Source organism: Pristis pectinata, chromosome 10, assembly GCF_009764475.1.
Source record: "Pristis pectinata isolate sPriPec2 chromosome 10, sPriPec2.1.pri, whole genome shotgun sequence".
NCBI lineage: Eukaryota > Metazoa > Chordata > Chondrichthyes > Rhinopristiformes > Pristidae > Pristis > Pristis pectinata.
The window spans coordinates 77,066,392-77,091,277 of NC_067414.1; the positions used below are offsets into that span (position 1 = coordinate 77,066,392).

The following is a 24,886-nucleotide window of genomic DNA, read 5'->3' on the forward strand; positions in this document are numbered from 1 at the left end:
TGGTCGACATGGTGATGGAGTCGAGGTGTGGGGCCGGTAGCTTGGCCTCACCCAACTAGAACGTTTGGACGGTCCTGGCATGTACCAAACGCTTACCCCGCAGGTCAACCAGCAGACTGTTGGCGCGAAGGAAATCTGCCCCGAGGAGTGGTTGTGCAACGGCAGCCAGGGTGAATTTCCAGGTAAAGTTGCTGGTGCTGAACTGGAGTTGCACTGAACGGGTGCCAAAGGTCCAGATGGCGCTGCCGTTGGCAGCTCTGAGGGCGGGTCCTGGTGTGCGGTTGCGAGTCTCGTGGCTGTTGGGAGGCATGACGCTGACCTTGGCTCCGGTATCTACCAGGAAATGACGGCCGGAACGCCTGTCCCACACATGCAAGAGGCTATCCGGGTGGCCAGCCACCATAGCCACCATGGCCCTGGCGTTTCCCGGAAACCTGCATGGTGGCCGACACCTGTGGGCGTCTGCGCCCCACCGCTGGTGGTAGAAACACCATTGGTCGGTCGGTGTCTCAGACCTGGTGGCAGGCGGAGTGTGGTCAATTGCTGGGTCTGGCCTGCTGGGCCGCTGGGTACGTGGCATGGCAACGCGCTCGACAGATGCCCCGCTCTCCTTCTTCGCCCGCCAAAGGACATCAGCACGGGCAGCCACCTTCTGGGGGTTGCTGAAGTCGGCATCCGCCAGGAGCAGGTGGATGTCATCGGGTAACTGCTCCAGGAAGGCCTGCTCAAATATCAGGCAGGGTTTGTGGCCGTCTGCCAGGGCCAACATCTCGTTCATGAGCGCAGAAGGGGGTCTGTCACCCAACCCCTCGAGGTGGAGGAGGCGGGAGGCCCATTTGCGTTGGGAAAGGCCGAAAGTCTCAAGAAGGAGGGTCTTGAAATTATCATACTTCTCCTCCTGCGGGGGCGCCTGGATGAAGTCCTCGACCTGGGCTGTGGTGTCTTGGTCGAGGGTGCTCACCACGTAGTAGTACTTGGTGTCGTCCCCGGTGAGCTGGCAAACCTGGAACTGGGCCTTGGCCTGGTCGAACCAGACACGTGGCCGGAGGGTCCAAAAGGTGGGCAGTTTAAGGACTACTGCCTATACCTCTTGCTGTGCAGACATCGTGGGTCCAAAAATGTTTGGGCCCGTCGGGGTCACCAATGTAGTGGCTAGCTACACTATTATAAAATAAAGACACAGAGTCAGTTGCTTGGAGTCAGAAGTCGATTGCTTGACAGGGGCGCGGTGTGCCTTTTATTCTCGAACTCTTCCCACGCTTCAGTTCCCGCGCTGACATCACGCGCGGGTCACCTGACCTTCCCACCCGCAGGCTTTCCCAGCCCAACGATTGAGAAGGAGGAGGGCCCCGTGCCATCTTGGGTCGGGGCCTCCAACGACGCTCGCGATCTCGGGAGCCGGTTCGATTCTGGTAAGGTGAGTCGCCACACCATACACTTTCTTACCCATCCTGTCTAACTGTGTCACCACTTTCTATGTACTTGTACCCTGAGGTCTCTTTGTTCTACAACACTCCCCAGGGTCATATCATTCACTGTGCATGTCTTGCGCAGATTTAACTTCCCAAATTGCATCACTTTGCATTTGTTTGAGTTAAATTCCATCTGCCATCTCTTTAACCACTTTCCCAGTTGATCATTGTAACCTGAGACAACCTCTTTCATTGTTCACCACACCACTAATTTTGGTTTCATCCACAAATATACTAATAATGCCATCCACATTGTCATCCAATTCGTTAATGTACCTGACAAACAACACCACTGATCCCTGCGACACACCACTGGTCATAGGCCTCCGATGTGAAAAACAACCCTGCTCTAGTTTCCTCCCACATCCTAAAGACCTGTGGGTTGTTAGGTTAATTGGACATTGTAAATTGCCCTAATTGTAGGTGAATGGTAGAATCTGAGAGAGTTGATGAGAATATGGAGAAAATAAAATGGGATTAGTGTAGATTTTGTGTGAATGGGTGTTTGATGGATGGCATGGATTTGATGGGCCGAATAGCCTGTTACTTTGCTGTATGATGCTAAGACTTATGCAAAGGTCACAGATGCTCTGTGAATTGATGGAGCATAGACTAGTGTGATTCTTAAATAGTTATTGTACATAGAAACACTTAGGGCTACACAGATGCTGTCTGTATTGTCCTGTACATCAAGAGATGTGTTAAAATACGGTTTGATCATACTTCAAAAAAGCTCCGTTGGCTATGAAGCACTTTGGGATGTCCTGAAAAGATGAGATACAATACAAGTGCAGATCCTTTCTAGCTGGTTGTCCATGGGGAAAGTAACAAAGTTGCTATTTGTGGCAATACAATGCATCTGTTACTTGCTTAGAACATCTGTGCACTATTAACTGAGCACAAATCACCGTGTTTCATACGGCACCTTAGAATGAGCCTGAAGCATAAAAATTGAAAGATACTTTGTAATAGGCTCGGGTATTAGTGTGCTATCTTGGAATTCACTTTCTGGTCAAATTACAGCCTGCACTACAATCACAACCTGCTGAACAACCCTAGCCTCTACTTTGACTTTGCTTTTACTTCCAGAAACAACAGGAAACAAAAGGGGTTGGGTGCATTCTTCCTCTGGTGCAACGTGGCATTCCTGGCATTTTTCCTTCCTCTTCCCAATAACATGAATATTGAACAACTCCTATGAGGCATCCACTATTTCAAGCTGTAGCTGGCAAACTGAAAATGGGTAGCTCATTACAGCGCCAGCAATTGGGGTTCGATTCCCGCTGCTGTCTGTAAGGAGTTTGTACATTCTCCCGTGTCTGCGTGAAACTTGCAGGCAATTTGTTAATAATTAAAAACTGGTCTTAGGCCCAATTTCACATTCCTACAATTATTTTTCAAATGAGTATTTTATTGGGCTGCTGCTTGATTAAATGCTGGTATTTGTGAATCTGCTGCTGGCCAGTCAGGCAAGAAACTTTTATATTTAACTTTTCTTCAAATAACTTCCTACCACATACAACTAATCTAAGGAAAACTGCATCTTGGGGGACTTTATACATTGTTATAGAAATACAATCATTTATCATCATTGTAAGTGACTCTGTCCCATAATGTAACTAAACATCAATTCATAAACAATATCAGAAGTGTTTCAGTATGCTCAGTCTTTGTCTCTCAGGATTACAAACCTTAATTGATCTGGTCCAGCTCTGTATCTTGAGACTCGAGCCATTGACAAAGGGATTGATAAGGCATCTAACCAACGCTTCTCATATTTTGGTTCGTTAGCTGAAGGTGAAGAAGGTGATGACGGAGCCTGCATAGAATAAATTAGACACATCAGAAGCGCAAGTTAATCTAGAAATACTGCAATGCATCTTGTGAGACTATAGCAGGACAATTCACAGTATTAACAATCAAATTTCATAAAATAACATAAATGATTCTTTTTTAAACTGCAGAGGGTTGTAATTTCTGGCAACTATAACAACTAAAGATTCAGAAATATGTTCTGACTCATGTTCAAGAAGATATAAGCTTACATATTTAATATTTCACATACCTCATGTTAGAGGTACTTTAAAATTATGAGAGGCATAGATAGGTTAGATAGAATCCTTTTTCCCATCATAGGGATATCTAAAGCTAAATTCAAGGTGAGATGAAAGATTTTAATAGGGAATATGAAGGTTAAGTTTAGATTAGATTACTTTATTGTCATATACACCAGGGTGCAATGAAATTGCTTGTTTGCATGAAGCTCACAGAGTAAACAGCATGCATTGTAAATAATAAATACAATAATGAATACAACAATGAGTGCAAAACAGCAGCATGGTTTATAGTGCAATCTGAAGTACTTCAAATAGAGATGCTAAAGTGACAATGCAGAATAACAAAGAGTTTCTTTTTACACTTTTTAGTAGGATATGGATCTAGTGTGGGCAAACAGGTTCAGTGAGGATGGGCTGAATGGTTGGCATGGACTCGGAGACCAAGAAGCCTGTCTCTGTGCTGTACGACTCTCTGACTCTCTGATTCATCAACATGTGGATGACCCTTAAGATCCTTAAATTGAGTGGTTTCTTTTCAGTATTTATGCTTAGTTTATGCCAGTTACCTCTTCGATTGTAATGTTGAAGATATTTAACAACTGAGGAAAAACAAAGAAGGCAACACCCATTATGTATGCACTACAGGTGATAATTTTCTTCCCAGATCATATTCAAAGTCAAAGTCAAAGTCGAGTTTATTGTCATATACACAAGTTACATGTATGCACAGGTGCAGTGAAAAACTTCCTTGCAGCAGCATTACAGGCACGTAGCATCATATAAGCAGCATTCACAAGAAAAGTATAAATTAAACATAAATTATGCACAATTGTTACAAGAAAAAAACAATTAGAACAAAAAAAAACAAAGTCCATTTTAGTGCAAAATGACCAGAGTGGTCATAGTGTTGCTAAACTGTAGTGATTAGGGTCATGCTGGTTGGTTCAAAAATCAAATGGTTGAAGAGAAGTAGCTCTTCTTGAACCTGGTGGTGTGGGACTTCAGGCTTCTGTACCTCCTGCCCGATGGTAGCTGCGAGAAGATGGCATGGCCCAAATGGTGGGGATCTTTGATGATGGATGTTGCCTTCTTGAGGCAGTGCCTCCTGTAGATACTACCGATGGTGGGGAGGGATGTGCCTGTGATGTATTGGACAGAATCCACTACTCTCCGCAGCTTCTTACATTCCTGTGCGTTCGAATTGCCATACCAGACCATGATACAATCATCAGGATACTTTCAACAGTACATCTGTAGAAGTTTGTCAGAGTGTTCGTGACATACCGAACCTCCTTAACTTCCTAAGAAAATAAAAATGTTGGCATGCTTCCTTTCGATTGCATCTATGTGCTGGGCCCAGGGCAGGTCATCCGATATGTTAATGCCGGGGAATTTAAAGCTGCTGATTCTCTCCACTGCTGATCACCCAATGTAGACTGGCACATGTTCGCCCTCCTTCCCCTTCCTGAAGTCAGCAATCAGCTCTTTAGTTTTGCTGACAATGGGAAATTGTTGCAGCACCACTCAACCAGGTGTCCTATCTCGCTCCTGTATGCTGACTCATCACCACCTGTGATTTGTCCAACAATAGGTGTGTTGTGGGCAAATTTGTGTATGGCATTGGAAATGTGCTCAGCCACACAGTCATTTATGTAATGAGAGTAGAGCATGGAGCCTTGAGGTGCACCTGTGCTGATGATCAGCGAGGAGATGTAGTTACAATCCTCACTGACTGAGGTCTGCTGATGAGGAAGTCGAGGATCCAGTTACAGAAGGAGGTACAGAGGTCCAGGTTTTGAAGCTTGATGATGAGTTTGGATGGGATGGGTTGAATTCTGAGCTGCAGTTGATGAACAGCAGCCTGACTTATAAGTTCCTGTTGTCCAAATGGTTCAGACTAGAGTGACGAGCCAGAGAAATTGCATCTGCTGTTGACCTGCTGTGGCAGTAGGTAAATTGAAGCGGATCCAGGTCATCTCTGAGGCAAAAGTTGATTCGGGCCATAACCGACCTCTCGAAGCACTTCATTACAGTTGATGTAAAAGCTGCTGGATGGTAGTCATTGAGGCAGGTCACCACGTGCTTCTTGGGCACCGATACAATAGATGCCTTTCTGAAGCAGGTGGGAACTTCAGACCACAGAAGTGAGAGGCTGAATATGTCTGTAAATACTCCAGCCAGTTGGTCCGCACAGATCTTTAGTACTCGGACAGGTACGCTGTCTGGACCAGCTACCTTTCGTGGATTCAACCTCTTGCAGGATGCCTGGACATTGGCCTCAAAGACTGAGATTACTATAATACATATTTATACAATGCATATTTATCGTGTAAATTGTACCAGCGTGATATTGAGAAGAACATTAGTGGAAGTGATGCTAACAATTGCTGGAAATATGCAGATCATAAAGTCAATCAGTGGGCAATACTCGTTTGATATTATGGCCTCAAAATTCAGTTATGCAGTACATAGTTTTTAGGTGCCTTACAGTTAGTTTGAAGCTAGCACCATGAAATAGATTCCTGTGCTCCGTGTGCATGTAATGAGTTGTTGATGTCACCCTTGCAAGACTGGAATGTGTAATTGTGCCGAAGAAACTATGTGGGCCTAGCAGGAAAGGCCAGTCTTAACAGTAGGGCAAATAACTACTTGAGTACAAGTACATGAGGGCACATACCACCAGGCTCAAGGACAGCTTCTATCCCATGGTGATAAGACTATTGAACGGTTCCCTTACACGATGAGATGGGCTCTTGACCTCACAATCTACCTTGTTTGACCTTGCACCTTATTGTCTACCTGCAATGCACTTCCCTGTAGTTGTGACACTTTACTCTGTATTCTGTTATTGTTTTTAGCCTGCACTACCTCAATGCACTCTGTAATGAATTGATCTGTACGAACGGTATACAAGACAACTTTTTCACTGTACCTCAGTACAAGTGACAATAATAAACCGATACCTATACCAATACCAATAGCAGCTGTGATGCTGTCTGATATAGGGTGTCAGCTTCGTTTCTGATGCAGCCCTCCTTCTTCAGATATTCCAGCTGAGAAAACTGTTACTTGAAACAGTGTTTCTTGCTGAGAAAATCACTTGCAGACCTTCCATCATGGCAGGAAATTGGATTTATAAGGTTGTGTTCAGCTTGACTCTCAAAATTGCACATGGTTACTATACAGAATATTGCTGATGCTCCAGAAATATTGCTGCTTGCACATCATGGGCTAAACTATTTCCCTGATGCTCTGCCAGTAACTGACATGAGCACAGGTTCAACATGTGTTTTCATGGATTAAAGTGCTCGGCTGCAAGAATAAACCCTGTCTGTGCTACAACAGAGATCTTCAAGGCAAGTTGATCTTTGTTTCTACTGAGTATTGTTTTGATTCAGCTTGAAGCTTCTAGACCTTTTTAGCGTGCCGGGAGCTGAAGGTGTTGACAGTGGCTTTAAAGGTTCTGCCATAATCAGTAGCTCCAGGCATTCTCAAGAGGCAGAACATGTCACGGAGAATGAGAAGAGGGCGTGTAAAGTAGGATGAGGTAGTAGAGTTGGGTGCAGAATGACGAAGTAGAGGGAAATGTAGAATGAAGACAAGGGCTCTCAAAGAACACAGAACATAGAACAGCACAGGAACAGGCCCTTTGGCCCACAATGTTGTGCCAAACTAATTAACCTAGTAATCAAAAGCCTAACTAAACTAATCCCATCTGCCTACACAAGTCCATTTCCCTCCATTCTCTGCATTATTTATGTGCCTATCAAAGCAGTTCCTCTCATAGGAGCTTGCATTGGCCTCAGATATTTGGAAAAACAAGTCTCCAAATGGGACCTTCATTAGAAGGGTGAACACAGTACATCGGGGATATGCAATTTTAGTGAGATAAACCACATTCCAGTCAGTACAGCAACCACAGAAACATCTGAGAATTACTTTGCCAATGGCCTTTGGGATTACAGTCACCATAAGCTTTGATGATTTAGGGTCCTTCCAAGTTGGAGTTGGAAATATCTGTCATACTGAATGCCAGATGATATCCCATAGGTGAATTCATGGATGTTCTCCATTCCAATGTTGCTCCTGACAAAGAGCGGCAAGAGGAATGAGCACTTAGTTTTGAAAAGACTGCCCCCGAGTAGAAGGTAGTATTCATGGCATGGATGTTTCTTTGAGGACAACACATGTTAAAGGAGCAATGCGCTAGAAATGGAAGATATATCACTTCCTCAATGTCAATGGCCATGGTAGCACAATATCCAGGTCAACAGCTGGTAATCCGACAGCATTCATATTGTCTTCAGTCCGCAGCAGCATCTTCATTTTGAAGATGAAGTAATGGCATTTGGGTAATCAGAACAGTCCCTTAACCATGTGTCCCTTGGTTCTGTGCAATCTATGCATATGAGGGCAATATCTATAAACTATTGTCACACTGCCATATACTGGTACCTGAACTGCTGATTCTGCAGTCTGGACCTGTGTGGAGGATCTCTTAATGTTAGTGGTTAAGATTCATGGTGCTTCTCTTGAAGGAGGGTGTCAAACAAGAACATTCCTTAGACTGAACTAACAATAAGCAGATGTTATCTTCCCCCTGTTGCTGGCTTGCAAAATGTCACTTTGACCATTTTGCCAAAATAAAAGGCATGAGCAAAAATAACAGTTGAAGCCAAATATATAAATTAACCCATGCTAATTAACAATCAATCAATCTTGCACATTATCTCACTGCCTCTTTTCTTCTTGGCTTTGGTTTCCCAGTGTTCCCCGAGACTTTCAACCTGACTTCAATCTACACCATCTCAGTATTAGTGGTGGCAGTTTGGGCTGCCTGTCTGATGGGCAACAGAAACAGTACTGGTGGAATATTTCTTGTGGGATCACAAATGGGGTCACCTGAAAGAGAACAATGTATCACAGGTACTGCTGTCACTCATCTGGAACAGCACCACAGCAGTACTTGTAATATGTTGCTGGACAGATTACTGGTCACTGTAAGACTCTAGGTTTCTTTGCACTGTACTATATGGAACAGTAATGGCAGTGGTCTGAGCTTGCACAACTGAAGTCTGAGCTTCTTCTGCGGCACCTGGACACTGAGTATCTTCTGCTAGTTTTGCAGTGGAAGCTGAGACATCACATGCGGCATCATGGTTGGCTCCACAGAGGTGGAGTAATGGAATTTCCCATCATTCCATGCCCAAAAGAATGGGTTCCAAGCCAAGATGGTTTCTCCAATCTCCTTTGCAATTGTTTGCAAACTTTTGGGCAGACCTGTAATGCACCAAGAATTTCATTATCCAAGCCCAGCTATAAACTGACTCATCCAAGTCCTCATCTGACTTCATCTGTTTAAAATGTAAGCATGTATAATACTTCAGAAATGTAGATTCTGATTAAAAAAATCAAAGACATTTTAAGATACGTACATAAGTTGGACACAAAGATGTTGTTGATTGTATAAGACAGCAATTGGGTTGTGTATATCACAAGAGAAATATGTCTGCAAATAATACTTTTACAGGGTTTGAGAAAGAACTTTGCAACAGAAGCCTTTGTAACATTTGTAGCCTCATTCTGTAGAGGTTTACATTATTATTGTGCAAAACCTTTCAATGGTATTGGACATAAAAATCAATTGAATTAATCTGTTAAACATAGCAACAATTGTTAAATAAGAGAAAAATAAAATGGATTATTTATTGGACAATCAAGAAATTCTGCAGATGCTGGAACCTGGAGATGCTGGAGGAACTTAGCAGGTCAGGCAGCATCTATAGAGGGAAATAAACAGTTGACATTTCGGGCCGAGACCCTTCATCAGGACTGAAAAGGAAGAGGGCAGAAACCAGAATGAGAAGGTGGGGGGCAGGAGGAGGAACACAGGCTGGCAGGTAATAGGTGAGTTCAGGTGATGGGCGAGTACAGGTGAGCTGGGGGAAGGAAGGTAGGTGAGTGGGGAGGGAGGGGAGATGTAATAAGTTGAGAAGTGATAAGTAGGAGAAGCAAACAGCTGAAGAAAGAATTTGGTCGGAGAGGGCAGTGGACCATGGAATAAAGGATGGAGGAGGGGAGGAGAGGAGATGGGCAGGTCATCAAGCTGGGAGAAGGGAGCCACAGGAATAAGAGAAGGGAGTGGGGTGGGGGGAGTGGGGAAGAAAAAGAAGGGGTGGGGTTACCAGATGTTGGAGAAATCGATGTTGAGGCCATTAGGTTGGAGACTCCCAAGGCAGAATATGAGGTGTTGTTCCTCCAACCTGCACCTGGCCTTAACGTGGCAGTAAAGATGGATAGACATGTCAGTATGGGAGTGGGACGTGGAATTGAAGTAGGTGGCCACCGGGAGGTCCTGGCTGTTGCGGTGGACGGAGCGAAGGTGCTCGACGAAGCGGTCACCCAATCTGCGTCAGGTCTAACGGACGTACAGGAGGCCGCACCAGGAGCACCGGATGCAATAAATAACACCCTCAGACTCACAGGTGAAGCGCTGCCTCACCTGGAAAGATTGTCTGGGACCCTGAATGGTAGTGAGGGAGGAGGTGTAGGGACAGGTGTAGCACTTGGTACAGTTGCAGGCATAAGTGCCTGCGGAGGGTGGGGTGGTTATCAGTGGGGAGGGACGAGTGGACAAGGGTATCATGGAGAGAGCAGTCCCTGAAGAAAGCAGAGAGAGGGGGTGAGGGGAAGATGTGCCTGGTGGTAGGATCCCATTGGAGGTGCTGGAAGTTGTGGAGAATGATGGATGCGGAGGCTCGTGGGCTGGTAGGTGAGGACAAGGGGAACCCTGTCCCTGTTATGTCGCGGGGGATGGGGGTGAGGGAAAACGTGAGGGAAGTGGAGGAGATACAGGTAAGGGCAACATTGATGGTGATAGAAGGGAAACCCCAGTTACTGAAAAAGGAGGACATCTCTGATGTCCTAGAACGGAAAGCCTCATCATGGGAACAGATACAGCAGAGGCAGAGGAACTGGGAGAAGGGGCTGGCATCCTTACAAGTGACAGGGTGGGTTACTTATTGAATCCTTTGAGATGTTCACTTTCAAGGTTGCCCTAATCCCACCTGTCACATCCATTAGAGCCTTTTAGAATAAGAATGGACACATGGGCCCAGAATAGAAAACTGAGAATGAAGGACAGTGGACCGGTAATAGTCCTGTAATTTCAATCTACTGAAGTATTTATTATGAACAATTACATGTGGAGTTGAGCCTGTAATTCATTTTAAAGTTAGCATGTTATTTTTAACTGAAATAGTTCTTGAGCTAAGCTGTATCTTCTAGCAATTTAGGAGCAACTACATGAGGTGCCAAGTTCCTTTTCAGTAAACGAACACACTGATGAGGAGGGGGAGTAGTCCACCCAGCCTCTCAAGCCTGCTCTGCCATTTAATAAGATCATGGCCGGTCTGATTATTACCTCATCTCGGGATTCCTGTTCCCTGGTAACTCTACATTCCCACTCCGCAGCAACTTTATACCTTCTCACCAATTCTTTCTCCATCCCCCCCATACACACACTATCCCCTATCCCCTACTCCTTGCCCAGCATTCTACCTCTGCCTTAAAAATATTCAAAGACTCTCCTTCCACTACTCCTTGCAGAAAAAAATCACAATCTTCTGAGAGACAATAAAATGATTTCATCTGTTTAAAATGGATAATTAGTTACTTTTAAACAGTGACCCATAGATCCAGATTTTCCCACTGGAGGATATGGTCTCAAAATCCACCTGTCTAAACACCTACGGCTCTTAAATGTTTCAATAAAGTCCATCTAACTCTTCTAAACTCCAGCAGATACAATACAAGCCTGTTCAACCCTCCCTTGTAAGACAACCCATCCATTTCAGGTATGAGTCTAGTGAACCTTCCCTAACTGTTCTAATGGATTTACATCCTTCCTCAAAAAAGGAGAAAATACTGTACAATGTACTACTGATTGAGTTTATAATTGAGGCATAATCTCCCTATATTATTATTCATTTCTCCTCACAATAGCTTTCCTAATTACTTGCTGCATCTGCACTTTATCCTTTTCCAAATCATGTCCTTAGACTCTCAGATCCCTCTGCATCTAAGATTTGCAGCCTCTTACCAGTTAGATAATATGCTTTTCTTGTTTTACTACATTTGCCAGATCTTTGTCACTTACTTAATCTATCTATATCCTTCCATGCTCTCTTCACAACTTATATTCCTACTTGGTATTATCAGTAAATGTAGCAACAATACCTTCAGTTCCTTCATCTAAATCATATACAGAAGTTGTTAAATGTTGAGACCCCAGCACTGATCCATGTGGCACACCACTCATTACATCATGCTAACCAGAAAAAGACCCTTTAGTACCCACTCTCTTTTTTTGCTAATCAAAGAGTCTTCTATCCATGGCAATAACTTACCTTGTACACCATGAGCTTTTATTTTCGGCAATAATATTCCATATCAAGTGTTTTCTGGAAATCTAAGTGTGATATATCTATTGGTTCCCATCTACCCATGGCAATGAAATCTATTGCATCAGTCAATACGTGTAGGATCTACTGGTTATTTTCTTCAACCATCTGACACTAATGTCAGGGAATATTTTCCTCAATAAAATTCAAGAGAAAAGCTGCTTTCCTAATCTGTTATTCTCTTGAAACCAGTTTTATTTGCAGTGGGACATGGGATAAGTGATCAGTCATCTTGCAGGACTTACCATTTCCCCATGATCCCAAATGATGCAATATAAATCCTCAATTCTCTTTTTCTTTTTAAGCTCAATTAACTATTTGGGTATCTCCCTGTCAACATGACCTTGCTGCAATCAGAGACTGCCAAGACCACCATCTCCCCCTTCACCTCCATCATACCATCCCCACCATCATTCGACCATTTTTCTACTGCCCATTGTACACCCCCTGACCAATAACACACCCTCAGCCTACCCCACCACCCCTCACTTACTAATCTTACTACAATCTCCTTCATATCATAATGTAAACTCAAACCCTCCCAAATATGATGTACCTTCTGACAATGTACCACTCCCTGATCATGTTCCATGTCCTGACAACCATCTTCTCCCTTTAACCTTAGGAAGATCAATAGACCTTGTCATGCTGTGAAGAGTAACACAGTTGTGTTGTAACTACAAATGATGTACACTCACACAAAAATCTTTCTAATTTTTATGCCATATTTAAAAATCCTTATTTCTAAACTCATGTAAGAAAAAAACATTATATCAAATTTACCAGAAATGCTGGATTGTTGTAATGCAAACACCAGGTTGTTTGGTTTTATTTCCCCTATGAATTACTGCCTGTAAGTGCTGTGGTATTCATCAGAACCCCTGGGAAACTGCCAAAACTATTTAAGAAAATCACTTTGACCATTCCTTCAAGGTTACCACTGATTCTCTACCTCTGTGCCAGCAAGATTCTCAGGAGAACTCTCCTGGAATTATGGGTTTGTCATTCTTCTTGCAAGTGTTAAGTGCTTAAATTTCTAACACCTATCTAAATATTTGACACTTTCAAACTACATGTATATATGCACAGATGATAGGAATGGTTGCCAGCAACCTCAGAACATTTGACCTGAATATTATTCTTTTCTGTACATGAAGCAATTGCTTAAAAAAAACTAAAAATTTTTGAAAATGTATTTGTTTATGATAAATAATATACTAAAAGAAGTAATATAACAACTTTTGCTTTTGTTAAAAATTGCTCAGACACTTACTGGATTATGGTATGGATATTTCAGGTTGCTATGCAATTATCAGACTTGGAGAGCCCTATCTACACTGAGAAACACTATTAAATGCAACTAAGGTTATTGATTCTTTCCAAGTTAATATAACTTTGTCTAATTTGGTAACAATTGGTTGCGGTCTGTTTTGCTAGATTGCCCATGTGTGATCTAAATAAAAGGATTATACAAGATTAGTGAATTCTGTGGATGCTCAGGTTATAGTGAAGTCTGCTTAAAAGACCATCTCTGCAGTCTGATCACGTACTTCTAATAATAAAGTATCAGTGCCCGGAGATCCTGCTTACAAATTTCAACTTTATCACCATCTGCAGCAGATAAAAAAAAAGCCAACTCAAGTTCAGAAATTTAACAGTAAATATCTGCACAAGGAACATTACTGTTCATGTTATGAAGACAGCAACTAATAACATAGATATAAAATGAACAGTAATTAAGAATGGAAAATGCTAGAAATATTCAGTGGTCAACATCTTTGCAGAGCGAAACGAGGGTTAATATTTCAGGCTGATGACCTCTCAATTAGTTTTGATGAAAGGCTATCAGCCTGAAATGGCAGCTCTTGTTCTCTACACTGTAACCTGACCTTCTGAACATTTCAAGCATTTTCCCTCTTTATTTTAGACTTCTAATATCTACAGCTTTTTATTTTTAAATTTGTCATTGTGGTCTGAAGCAGTTGAATTAGTTCTAATTAATTTTCTTTTCTTGTATTTCTCTGCTTATTTAATTGTCCTATCTGCTATGGGGGTCATTCCCCTCCTCATGCACAGCAGCATTTGTTTGACATGAGAATAAATCACAGAGCATAAACGATTTGTGTAAAAGTGGTCATCTTGGCACCATCTCTCTTTGAGTAAGTGCTTCATGCCTATTCCCCAACCCAGTCCAGGATGAGAAGGTTGTATTGAAATCTGAAGGCTTCTCACCACTACAGATCATTGTGTCAACACATTTCCAGGCTAAACATTACTTCCTGTTTTTGGAGATGTCTTCTATAATGTGTTTTCTGGGCACATAATGTGATTAGTAAGGCAAATGATTTGCTGCCCTTAATTGAATTTGACTACAAGAGAAAAGATTTCTTACTACAATTATATAGATCCCTTGTGAAGCCAAACCTGGAATATTGTGTTGGGATCTGAACACCTTACTTGATGATGAATATATCTGCAATAAATGGAATGAAATGAAGACTTACTAGATCCTGGGACAGGGGCATGTTTCATGAGAAGAGATTTACTGACCCAGAAGGTAGCAAATCTTTGTAATTCTCTCAGCAAAAGGGTTGATTGATAGATATTGGAATATTAAGTGAATCAATGGATGTATGAAAATGAGATTAAGGTGATTGGTCAGTTAGTGACTGAAACAAAGCAAGGGGCTGAATGGCCTATTCCTGCTTTTACTCCTTTTGATCTAATGACTGAAAACAAGCCTGAAGTCTGTTGTGATCCCACAAAATGTAAGCAGTAAGAACAGTGAAACATATTACAGCTACTGGCAACACAAGAGACTGCAGATGCTGGGATCTGGAGCAAAAACAAATGGCTGGAGGAACTCGGTGGGTCAGACAGCATCTGTGGAGGGAAATCTGCAGAGAGTCCAGATGAAGAGTCTTGACCCAAAATGTCAACTGTCCATTTCCATCTCCAGATGCAGCCTGACCCACTGAGTTCCTCCAGCAGTTTGCTTTTTGCTACAGCTACTGGCATCAAACTAAGAAAAGATTTTGTTTGGGTTTGTCTCCTATTGCTTGGAGCTGCAAATCATGAATTCGGTGATGAGAAAGTATGATTCAGTGAGTTTAGTGGGCATTAACTGGGTTAATAGAATAATCATGGGAGAGAGTGGGCTTCCTATGGACTGTTAAGAGGCAGTCCCCATAGTCAGTTTAAAGATTAAGATATAGTAACCATTAATACAAACAAGAACCAGTCTTCATGAACTATTTCAAAATGTAAACAACAAACTGTAACTTGTTCGGAAATTAAAAGCACCATCCAAAGAGAGTTTACGCTAGCTCGCAGCAGGAGGCTGCTTAAGAGCTATGGTTTGTAATCTGACATGATCTTGGGACATCCTCATATGCATTGGCCAAGCATACAGACAATGGGGCTTTATTCGGTCTGCATGTAGCCCATTCAAACTCATAAGAGATGGGACAACAAAAGTTATGTTGTAATGTAGAGGATATGTTGATGCAAGGCATTCAAGATAGTTTTCCAGAGCATATTGACAAGGATCTACCAAGGGAAGGATTGATTTTTGATCTAGAAAGAATGCAATAGGATAAGGACCATTAACAACCATGTAGTAAAGGGATTCTCAAGGGAAGAATTATCATAATGTGATAGAATTTTAAATTGAGTTTAGGAATTTAGTTAAGAACAACATGATAATATTAAAACAAATTATGAGGTCTTAAGGGACAGGTTGGCAAAGCAGATTGACAAACTATTCTAAAAAGACTTGATGGAAGATTAAACAGCAAGCATTTAAAACAAAATTATAATCCCCAAGGGAATAAAAAGCTCACAAAAAAGCTCTCTAATATAGTTAAAAAAGAGAAGTTCAAAATAGTACTAACTGAAGGGGCTTATAATTTTGACAAAAGGAATAATAATGTTGAGGGCTGGGAAGGGGTTAGAACACCAGCAAGGGTAATCAGAGGGTTGAAACAGAGGGAGTAAACAGAATGGAACAAATCAGGCTGATTGTGGCTGGCTGTTGTGGACAAAACCACTGGTGTTAAATTCTAATTACAAAGAGAATTGGTGAGACAACACCTGGAAAATCATGTACAATTTTGGTCATGCCCTAAAACAATATTCTTGCCTTAGATGGAAAACAAGGAGGCTACATTGGGCTAATTAATGGGGTAATTTTCTTTTTCAAAACAGATAACCTTGAGCAATATTCTCTGAAGTTTAAAAGAACAAAAGATTGAAATATAACATTTGTATAGTTCCTTTAATTAGGGAGCCTAGAACTAAAGGTCAAAGTCCCATGAGAAGGGGCTAGCCAGTTAGGATAGAGGTGAGAATGATTTCTTATTCCAGAGAAATGTGAATCTTTGAAAATTCTAAACCGAGGCCATGGGCACTCAGTTGTTGAGTATGTTCAAATCAGAACTTCCCGCTGTCTCGGTAAAACAGCCACCACAAGCGAAGACCCCTCCTACCCCGGACGTTCTCTCTTCTCCCCCCTCCCATTGGGCAAAGGGTACAAAAGCCTGAAAGCACGCACCACCAGGTTTCTATCTTGCTGTTATAAGACTATTGAACGGTCCCCTAGTACGATAAAATGGACTCTTCACCTCACAATCTATCTCCTCATGAACTTGCACCTTATTGACTGCCTGCACTGCACTTTTGCTGTAACTGTAACACTTTATTCTGCATTCTGTTATTGCTTTCCCTTGTACTGTCTCAATGCACCGTTGTAATGAAACAATCCGTATGGATGGCATGTGAAACAGTTTTTCACTGTAACTTGGTACATGTGACAATAATAAACCAATCCCAATTCCAAAAACTAATGAGAATTGAAGCCAATTCTAATTCCAATTTCGTTTAGTTTTTGGATACCTGAATTAAGGGGAATAGGAATAAGGAAGCAGGGAAAAGGTGATCTTAGCCAGCTTCTGCTTTGTCTCATGTTCTGAACTATGAATTGACTCTTTCAATCAACAATTCTTGTATTCTTAGTGATCAGAATCAATAGAAGAAGCAGGGTTGTGCTGGCTGGATAGATTTTTGCTGTTAATTAAAAGCAATAGTCTGTTCACGATGCACAGAAGTGACACTGCTGATTAGCAGGTAAGGTGCTTCGTTTTCTTCACTAAGACAACCTCATGTCATAACTGATCATTGGACACACGTTTCACCGTGTTCCATTTGTCATATTGGAATTGATTCCTTTTTTTCCTGGAGGTAATCTAATTTTAATTCAAAGCCTGATGCTGGCACTGCATGCTAGCCTGTATGCGTTTTATCTTATGGAGCAGTAGATCAACAGCCCTCAAGGGATTTGACTGCCACTTCACTTTCTGATAATCTTGCTACTTGTACCTGCTCCAAGCACTGCAAAGCACCAGGTATGGTACAAGAAAATTGTTAATAGAAGACTGGATGATCCCCTGGTGGGAACAGACACATTGTAACAATGCATTCTCTGCTTTTGATTTTCTTTGATGGATCATTTTTATATGCAAGTCTGAAAATAAAAGTAGTTAGTTATCACTAGATCAATTTAAGTATTTATTGGAACATGACACCAAAATGAAGTTGTCGCAGAAAATATTGTTTTTTTTTGCATTAAGACACTTACATTCAATTCCTTTTCACTTCACTTTTATTGATTTTTTTAACAGTGCGTGTGCTATAACAAATAATCGTTTGGATTTATCTCCCTCTTCACAAATGCATCAGGAAAACAGAGTGCTGGAAAATGAAGAATTCCAGAGATATGGCACTTCAGCTTGATTCACTTGCTCAGTTGTTTGCTCAGTTGTTGATCCTTCAACTAATTAAGAAATCACCTGCTGTAGGAAAAGTAGCTAGGCATGATAAATTCTGAATGAAAGTGAAGATTATCTGGGCCAGGTATGAAAGGACTCGAGAGAGAGCGAAGTAGGCAGATTTTCAATATTGCCAAGAGCTCTGGAATCTGATCTTTTTTTTTCCATTGTGTCTCAGGTTAGACAGTGAGACACAATCATTCTTTGAACTTTGCAGTAAGTGACTGTGTTTCGGTGTGCCACAACTTCCCCAGAGGGGAAGGGAAATCTGCACAGGCTCATAAGCAACAAACAGCTAGTTAGTGTGGCTGTTTAGGTGGGCTCAGCAATTAGCTCACTGGTAAGAAAATATGATGATGCTGTTGCCTTAATGCTGCTAATGTCCAACATTGTGTTTGCATCATCTATGTCAACTAATACTTTGTGTAATTCCCCAGCCTCTTTTGAACACTGTTTGTGCAGGGTGTGTGCCATTTTTATTATTCCCATTTGCAGTACTTTATTTGTCCTGATGCAAGGTTTCGACCTGAAATGTTGACGATTTCTTTCCTCCCACAGATGTTGCTCGACCTGCTGAGTTCCTTGAGCAGATTGTTTGTTACTCGTCTGCAGTACTTCATATCTGTCTGCATTATCTTTCATCTGCAGTGTACTTTTCAACTTGGTCTGCTATTTCTGAGCTGCCTGCTTCAAGACCCTTTTAGCTCACCATCTACAAATGTGACCACTTTGCACTAAGTATCTAAATCCAGGCAATCAATTTAAGTTCAAAACAGGGGTCAGTGAAGGAGCCAATACTAAGGTGGTCAACTCATAAATTTCAGTCCATCCAGATATTTTTCTTTTTTAACTAAAACATACTATTTCTTCCCTTCATTAAATTTCTTACTTGCTTTCAGGTTTACAGTGAATCACAGATATAAATATTAAAATGTTGGATCAAGCAGCCTTATTCTAATTCAACCCCATTCCCTGCTGCTTGTAATAGGTTGTATTTTGAGAGAAAATGTCAATGAAATTGTCAGAATTTAAGAACCTAACCAGAAGACTAACTACCCTACTTTTGTACTCAGTACGTCCCTTTACAAAGTCCAAAAACCCAGGTGATTTGCTAACTATTTTTGCTATGTCCCACCACCTATGCTCGTGAAACCCCAGGTCTCTCTCTTCCTGTATGCTCTTTAGAATTGTACCTTTAGGTCCATATTGCCTCTTTCCACCCCCTTACATCAAATTCATCACATCATATTTCTTGGTATTAACTTCCATCTGCCCATACTTCTTATCTATCCAATGAGATCATACCCATCCCAAGTCTCGTCTATTACACTGTCCAATCATCATACGCCCCCAATCCCCTTAGTGATCAAATATATATCAGTCTCAGCCTTGCCCATACTCAGTGTCTGAGCATCCATAGCCCTCTAAAGAAATCTCACTTCAGGCCCACATGGCTGACCTTCTCATCCAGAGATCATGTCCCTTAGTTGTAGACCCTCTTACTGGAGGAAACAGCCTCTGGGCATCAGCACTGTCAATCACCCTCAGAATCTCATGTATCTTAATGAGAGGACATCTCATTCTCATAAACTTCAGGGAATTTAGGCCAGTTTTTCTCTGGCTCTTCTTATAGGACAGGCCTCAGGCCAGGAGTCAATTACATAAATCTTCTCTGAACTGAACTCAAGATAAATCTATCTTTCTTCAGGTGAGGAGAGCAAAAGTACAAACCGTATCTCAAATGTAATATCTTCTATGCATCACACCAATCCCCTTGCAACACATGCCATTATATCATTAACCTTATGAATTTCTTTGCTCACCTATGTGTTTCCTTTATGCGATTCTTGAAGTGACACACCCAGATCCTTCTGTACATTGTTTTTTACTGTTTAACGGACATACTGCTTTGTTATTTTCCTGCCAAAGGGCAACAATTCACATTTTCCCACATTATACTCCATCTGCCACAGTCTTGCCCATTCCTGTAACCTACATTGAAAAGTAGAAGTTTGCCTCCCAGGAGAACAGGCCTACAGGCTAGATCTGTCGAGACAACAAAATTCAGGAAACAGAGTCTAAATATAATGAAGCTCATTCTACAACCATAAAATAGCACATAAAATCTTAAAATTACAGCTCTCTTCACTGATTGGGGTCTCATCAGTCTCACTACTCTCATGAAGCAACTCAGCTTTACCCTGCAAAGGGCTTTCATTGTGGAAGGAAGAAAACAAGATACTGAAGCTAGACAAAAACAAAAGGATGAAACTGAAAAATGTTAGCTGCGAAGCATTGCATTACACCTGGCATCTGAAGTATTAATTCAAGATGGAGCCCAAGAGTGCAGAGCTGCTCCATTTCAAAGCTATGTTTCAAAATAAAGTGCCTAAATCCATCCACTGCCTCAAACCTGCCTCAAATACCTTCTGCTTCATTTCACGTAATTAAACTGAATGCTCTCCACAATGTTCACAATGCAGTTATAGAAGTAATAGTCCAGGATGTCACACTAGTTACTGTGCTGCTGAATTGTGTGCAACACCTGGCACCTATTTCATACTTCTGTGTGATCTTCTCCTTCTTAAAGGAGAGCAGGTGCCAGCTGGATATGGGGCTCATCTAGTGCACTGACTGGCTGCAAAGTTTCAGTCTCGAGACCATAGACGTACTTGAGCTGTGCACTGCAATGTATTAGCACTGTGATTGTCTGGTCTAACCTATTTTCAGATCCCTCTGCTGCTGCTTGTCAGCAAAGCCAACTTATTCCTTGCTCAATGCTAATCTGAGTTGAAGACTGTGAGGTCTCAGAATCACTGACCCAAACCTATTATAATCTTTCAGTATGTTGAAGCTACCCAAGAACACATCTGGAAAACTGGAGCACAAAGTTTCTGAAGACTAATATGAGCATCCATGAAAGATGAAGCTGTTGTGCCTTTGATCAGCACCATTGTGGGTTCCACCTTAGATATCACAGAAGTTGCCATTTGCTGTTTGAGTGACTGCATGCTAGCACATCCATTTATCCATGACTGTGTGGATATTGGAAGTGTCATCCCCCATTCTTGTCCTTTGATCTAGCAGATGTTTTGCATGGGCACACGTGTATCATGCAGATCTCCCTCCTCTCAGTCACTGGTGTCATTGCAAGTCGGCCCAACAGGTCTGGATCACAGGGCATTACCACAGTGAGAGAAACCACAGCCAACTTTTATTCAGCTGGAACAAATGAAGAAACTGCTGCAAATACACAGCAGGTCAGGCAGCATATGTGGAGAGAGAAGAAGAGTTAAACTTTCAGGTCAATGAAGTTTCATCAAAACTCATGGAAGATTATCAGCACATTTACTTGAAAAGCATTTCAATCTCTCCTCTCTCTCATATAACAATGTTGCTTAGCAAAGAATCTGTAACTGCTCATTGTGGCTTTGTGACTTTCACAGCGACCCTGAGAACATAAAGTGCCAGAGATTCCAGGAAACATTAATTTCCTGACTCTTTTTCCTGGAAGTGAATGGGCTTCCTAACTCTGCAGCTGGTCCACTCTCTTCCCTTTCCCCTCTTTTCCAATAATATATAGCTTTCCTGATTTCCTTCTCTGCTGCAGTTGAATTTGGCTGCTGTGGTGTCTATTTATCACACCTTTTCAGGCACGAAAAATTCTAGGCCATTCATTCTTCTGATTATATTACTGATGTTAATGCATTAAGACATACCTAAAAACAGCATTGTCATATGTCTAACAATGTAGTTTCTCAGTTCCTACTGTTTCTTTGATCCTTGTCACTTCATCAAACCTAAGAAAGAATGCAACCAATTTTGTTAAGTTGCCAGCTCCCAAATTCTGAGCCTCCACAGGAGACTTTTTTTGAAATTGTGGCATATGGTTAGAAGAGGAGTGAAAACAAAACATATTCAAGAAAGCTGCAGGCAGGACAGGGAAACTAGACAGATGTGAGAAAGATTGCTACAGGCAATTGAACCTTTCACACAAAAGACCTCGAGAGAGAATAGGAAATTACTTTCACATAATCTAATCACAACCTCAGAAAAACTCAAATATTAATACAAGCTGAAAATCCACCAGAGACATTCCCTTTAATCATACGCTAAAAATTTGAATAAACATTCCATTTTTAAGAAGCTGGTGAGGATATGTTTGTGTAACATATCACAAGATAAATGCAGAAGATGATGAAGAACAGAAAGCCATTAGCCCCAACAAATATGTCTCCTTCTGACCCTACACATCCAATTTATCATTGTATCCATCAACCTCCAATGCATCCAACCATTTCATGAAAGATTTTGATTTTTCAGCTCATAGCCTTGCATTGATTTTACTGATATAGGAATTGCCTGAATTGTGCCCTGTCATGTGATCTTAAAGGGAACGCTTGTAGCTACAGCATGTGTCAGTTTTCAGTGAGAATTTCCTTGAGAAATGGAATTTCCTTGCATATTGCTCTTCATTTAGATGGATGCAGGAGGACTGCTCCTTAAGGACCCTTTGTTATTGAAGCTTCCAAATGAGAACAATTCTCCCTCTCCTCTTTCTTTCTCTCCAGAAATGAAAGCTGTACTGCATCCCATGTTTTCTCATACTTTCTTCTGACATAGGAGATCATTCTGCCAATTAAGTCTGTACCGACTGTCAGAGTAATCCTATCGACCCCTTTCCTCCACATACTTCGCGATATCATATTCTTTTGCCTACCACCCTGATTCTACTATGCAGCTACACCAGGAATAATTGATCTCCCAATAAGTAGCTAATTAACCTATTGATCAGCATTACTTTGAAAGTAGGAGGAAACCAGGGCACCCAGGGGAAAACCCTACAATCAGAAGGTGAACGCACAAAATCTAGACAGACAGTACTCAAGGTCAGAATCAAGCATGGGTTGCTGGGGTTGTGAGACGGCAACACCATTTGCTGCACCCCCACTGTGCTCCACTCTGCATTCTTCCCAGCATGTTGCAAACCCAGAGGAATGGCCAACAAAGCCCTTAACTATGGCAGCAACAAGTTAAGGTTCCAATGTAACCTCCAACCACGGCACTCCCTTCACACCTCCCTTATCCTAATCCTTGCAGTATTATGTAAATATCAAGCACCGACAAAGCTCAACAAATGATCAGTATTGGTATTGGTATTGGTTTATTATTGCTACGTATTCCGAGGTACAGTGAAAAACTTGTCTTGCATACCTTTTGTACAGATCAATTCATTACACAGTGCTTTGAGGTAGTACAGGTAAAAATAATAACAGAATACAGAGTAAAGTGTCACAGCTACAGGGAAGTGCATTGCAGGTAGATAATAAGGTGCAAGGTCAAACAAGGTAGATTGTGAGGTCAAGAGTCCATCTCATCGTGTAAGGGAACCGTTCAATAGTCTTATCACCGTGGGATAGAAGCTGTCCTTGAGCCTGGTGGTATGTGCTTTCAGGCTCCTGTATCTTCTGCCTGATGGGAGAAGAGAAAATGACCCAGGCGGGTGGGGTCTTTGATTATGCTGGCTGCTTCACTAAGGCAGCGAAAGGTAAAGACAGAGTCCATGGAGGGGAGGCTGGTGTCCGTGATGTGCTGGGCTGTGTCCACAACTCTCTGCAGTTTCTTGCGGTCCTAGGCAGAGCAGTTGCCATACCAAGCTGTGATGCATCCAGATAGGATGCTTTCTATAGTGCATCGATAAAAGTTGGTGAGTGTCAAAGGGAACATGCCAAACTTCTATGGCCTCCTGAGGAAGTAGAGGCGTTGGTAAGCTTTCTTGGCCGTGGTGTCCACGTGATTGGACCAGGACAGGCTTTTGGTGGTGTTCACTCACAGGAACTTGAAGCTCTCAACCCTCTAGACCTCAGCACCATTGATGTAGACAGGTGCACGTTCACTGCCCCCTTTCCTGAAGACAATGCCCACCTCTTTTGACCAGCTCTTGTCAGCTCAGTCTCCTAAACCCTGCCAGTAATGATATTTATCTTAAACTGTGCAGATGAATGGTGGCGGTAGAGTAGGGTGGAGTTTCCCCCTGTTTGAGACTGAGTTCCCAGCTGGATTGTTGAAGTTCAATGCTGGCTCCAAATCAGGGCTGCGGGGAAATGATATGACTTGAATGTACTGCAGTCTTCTACCATGCATGATCAGTAGATATGTGATTCCCCTTCAGAATGTGATAGGCCACTCAATTTACATTAAAAATATACATGCACATATCCTTCATAAAATTGAACTCAGTCAGCACCTGCAGAGGTCAGCAAGGAGTAGTCGAGAACTTTAGTTTGGAGGCACCATCTCCAATTTTTATATTTCTATATTAGACCACAAGAGCACAAGACAAAGCAGAAGTAGGCCATTCAGCTCATCGAGTCTGCTCCATGAGCTAAACTAAAACTATTCCTATCTAGCCCCAATTGCCCGCCTTATCCCCATATCCCTTGATACCTTGATAATTAGATACCTATCAATCTCCTCCTTAAACACCACCAATGATCGGGCCTCCACAGCTGTATGTGGCAAAGAATTCCATAATTTCACTACCCTCTGACTAAAGAAATTTCTCCTTATTTCTGTTTTAGACTGGTACCCTCTAATTCTAAGATTGTGCCCTCTGGTCCTGGACTCATCCACCAAGGGAAACAGCTCAGCCACATCTACTCTGTCCAGTCCTTTCAACATTCTAAATGCTTCTATGAGGTCCCCTCTCATTCTTTGGTACTCCAACGAGTACAGTCCAAATGCTCATTGTATGTAAGCCCTTTCATTCCGGGAATCATCCTCGTAAATCTTTTCTGAACCCTCTCCAACATCAGTACATCCTTCCTAAGATAAGGGGTCCAAAACTGTGCATAGTATTCCAAATGAGGCCTCACCAGTGCCCCATAGAGCCTCATCAACACTTCCTTACTTTTATACACTATACCTCTCGAAATGAATGCCAACATAGCATTCGCTTTTTTTACCGCCGATCCGACCTGGTGGTTAACCTTTAGGGTATCCTGCACGAGTACCCCCAAGTCCCTTTGCACTTCTGTACTTTGAATTTTCTCCTCATCTAGATAATAATC

The 24,886-nt window shown here is 42.0% G+C and overlaps 1 protein-coding gene across 1 annotated transcript in view; it reads right to left on the minus strand.

Annotated features, from left to right (window-relative positions):
- sntg2 (syntrophin, gamma 2) overlaps positions 1–24,886 on the minus strand; it is a 226,240-nt gene that overhangs the window by 102,621 nt on the left and 98,733 nt on the right. Inside the window, exon 9 of the mRNA XM_052025436.1 lies at positions 3,164–3,291. Coding sequence (XP_051881396.1) covers positions 3,164–3,291 — 128 coding nt within the window. The remainder of the gene's footprint in view (positions 1–3,163; positions 3,292–24,886) is intronic.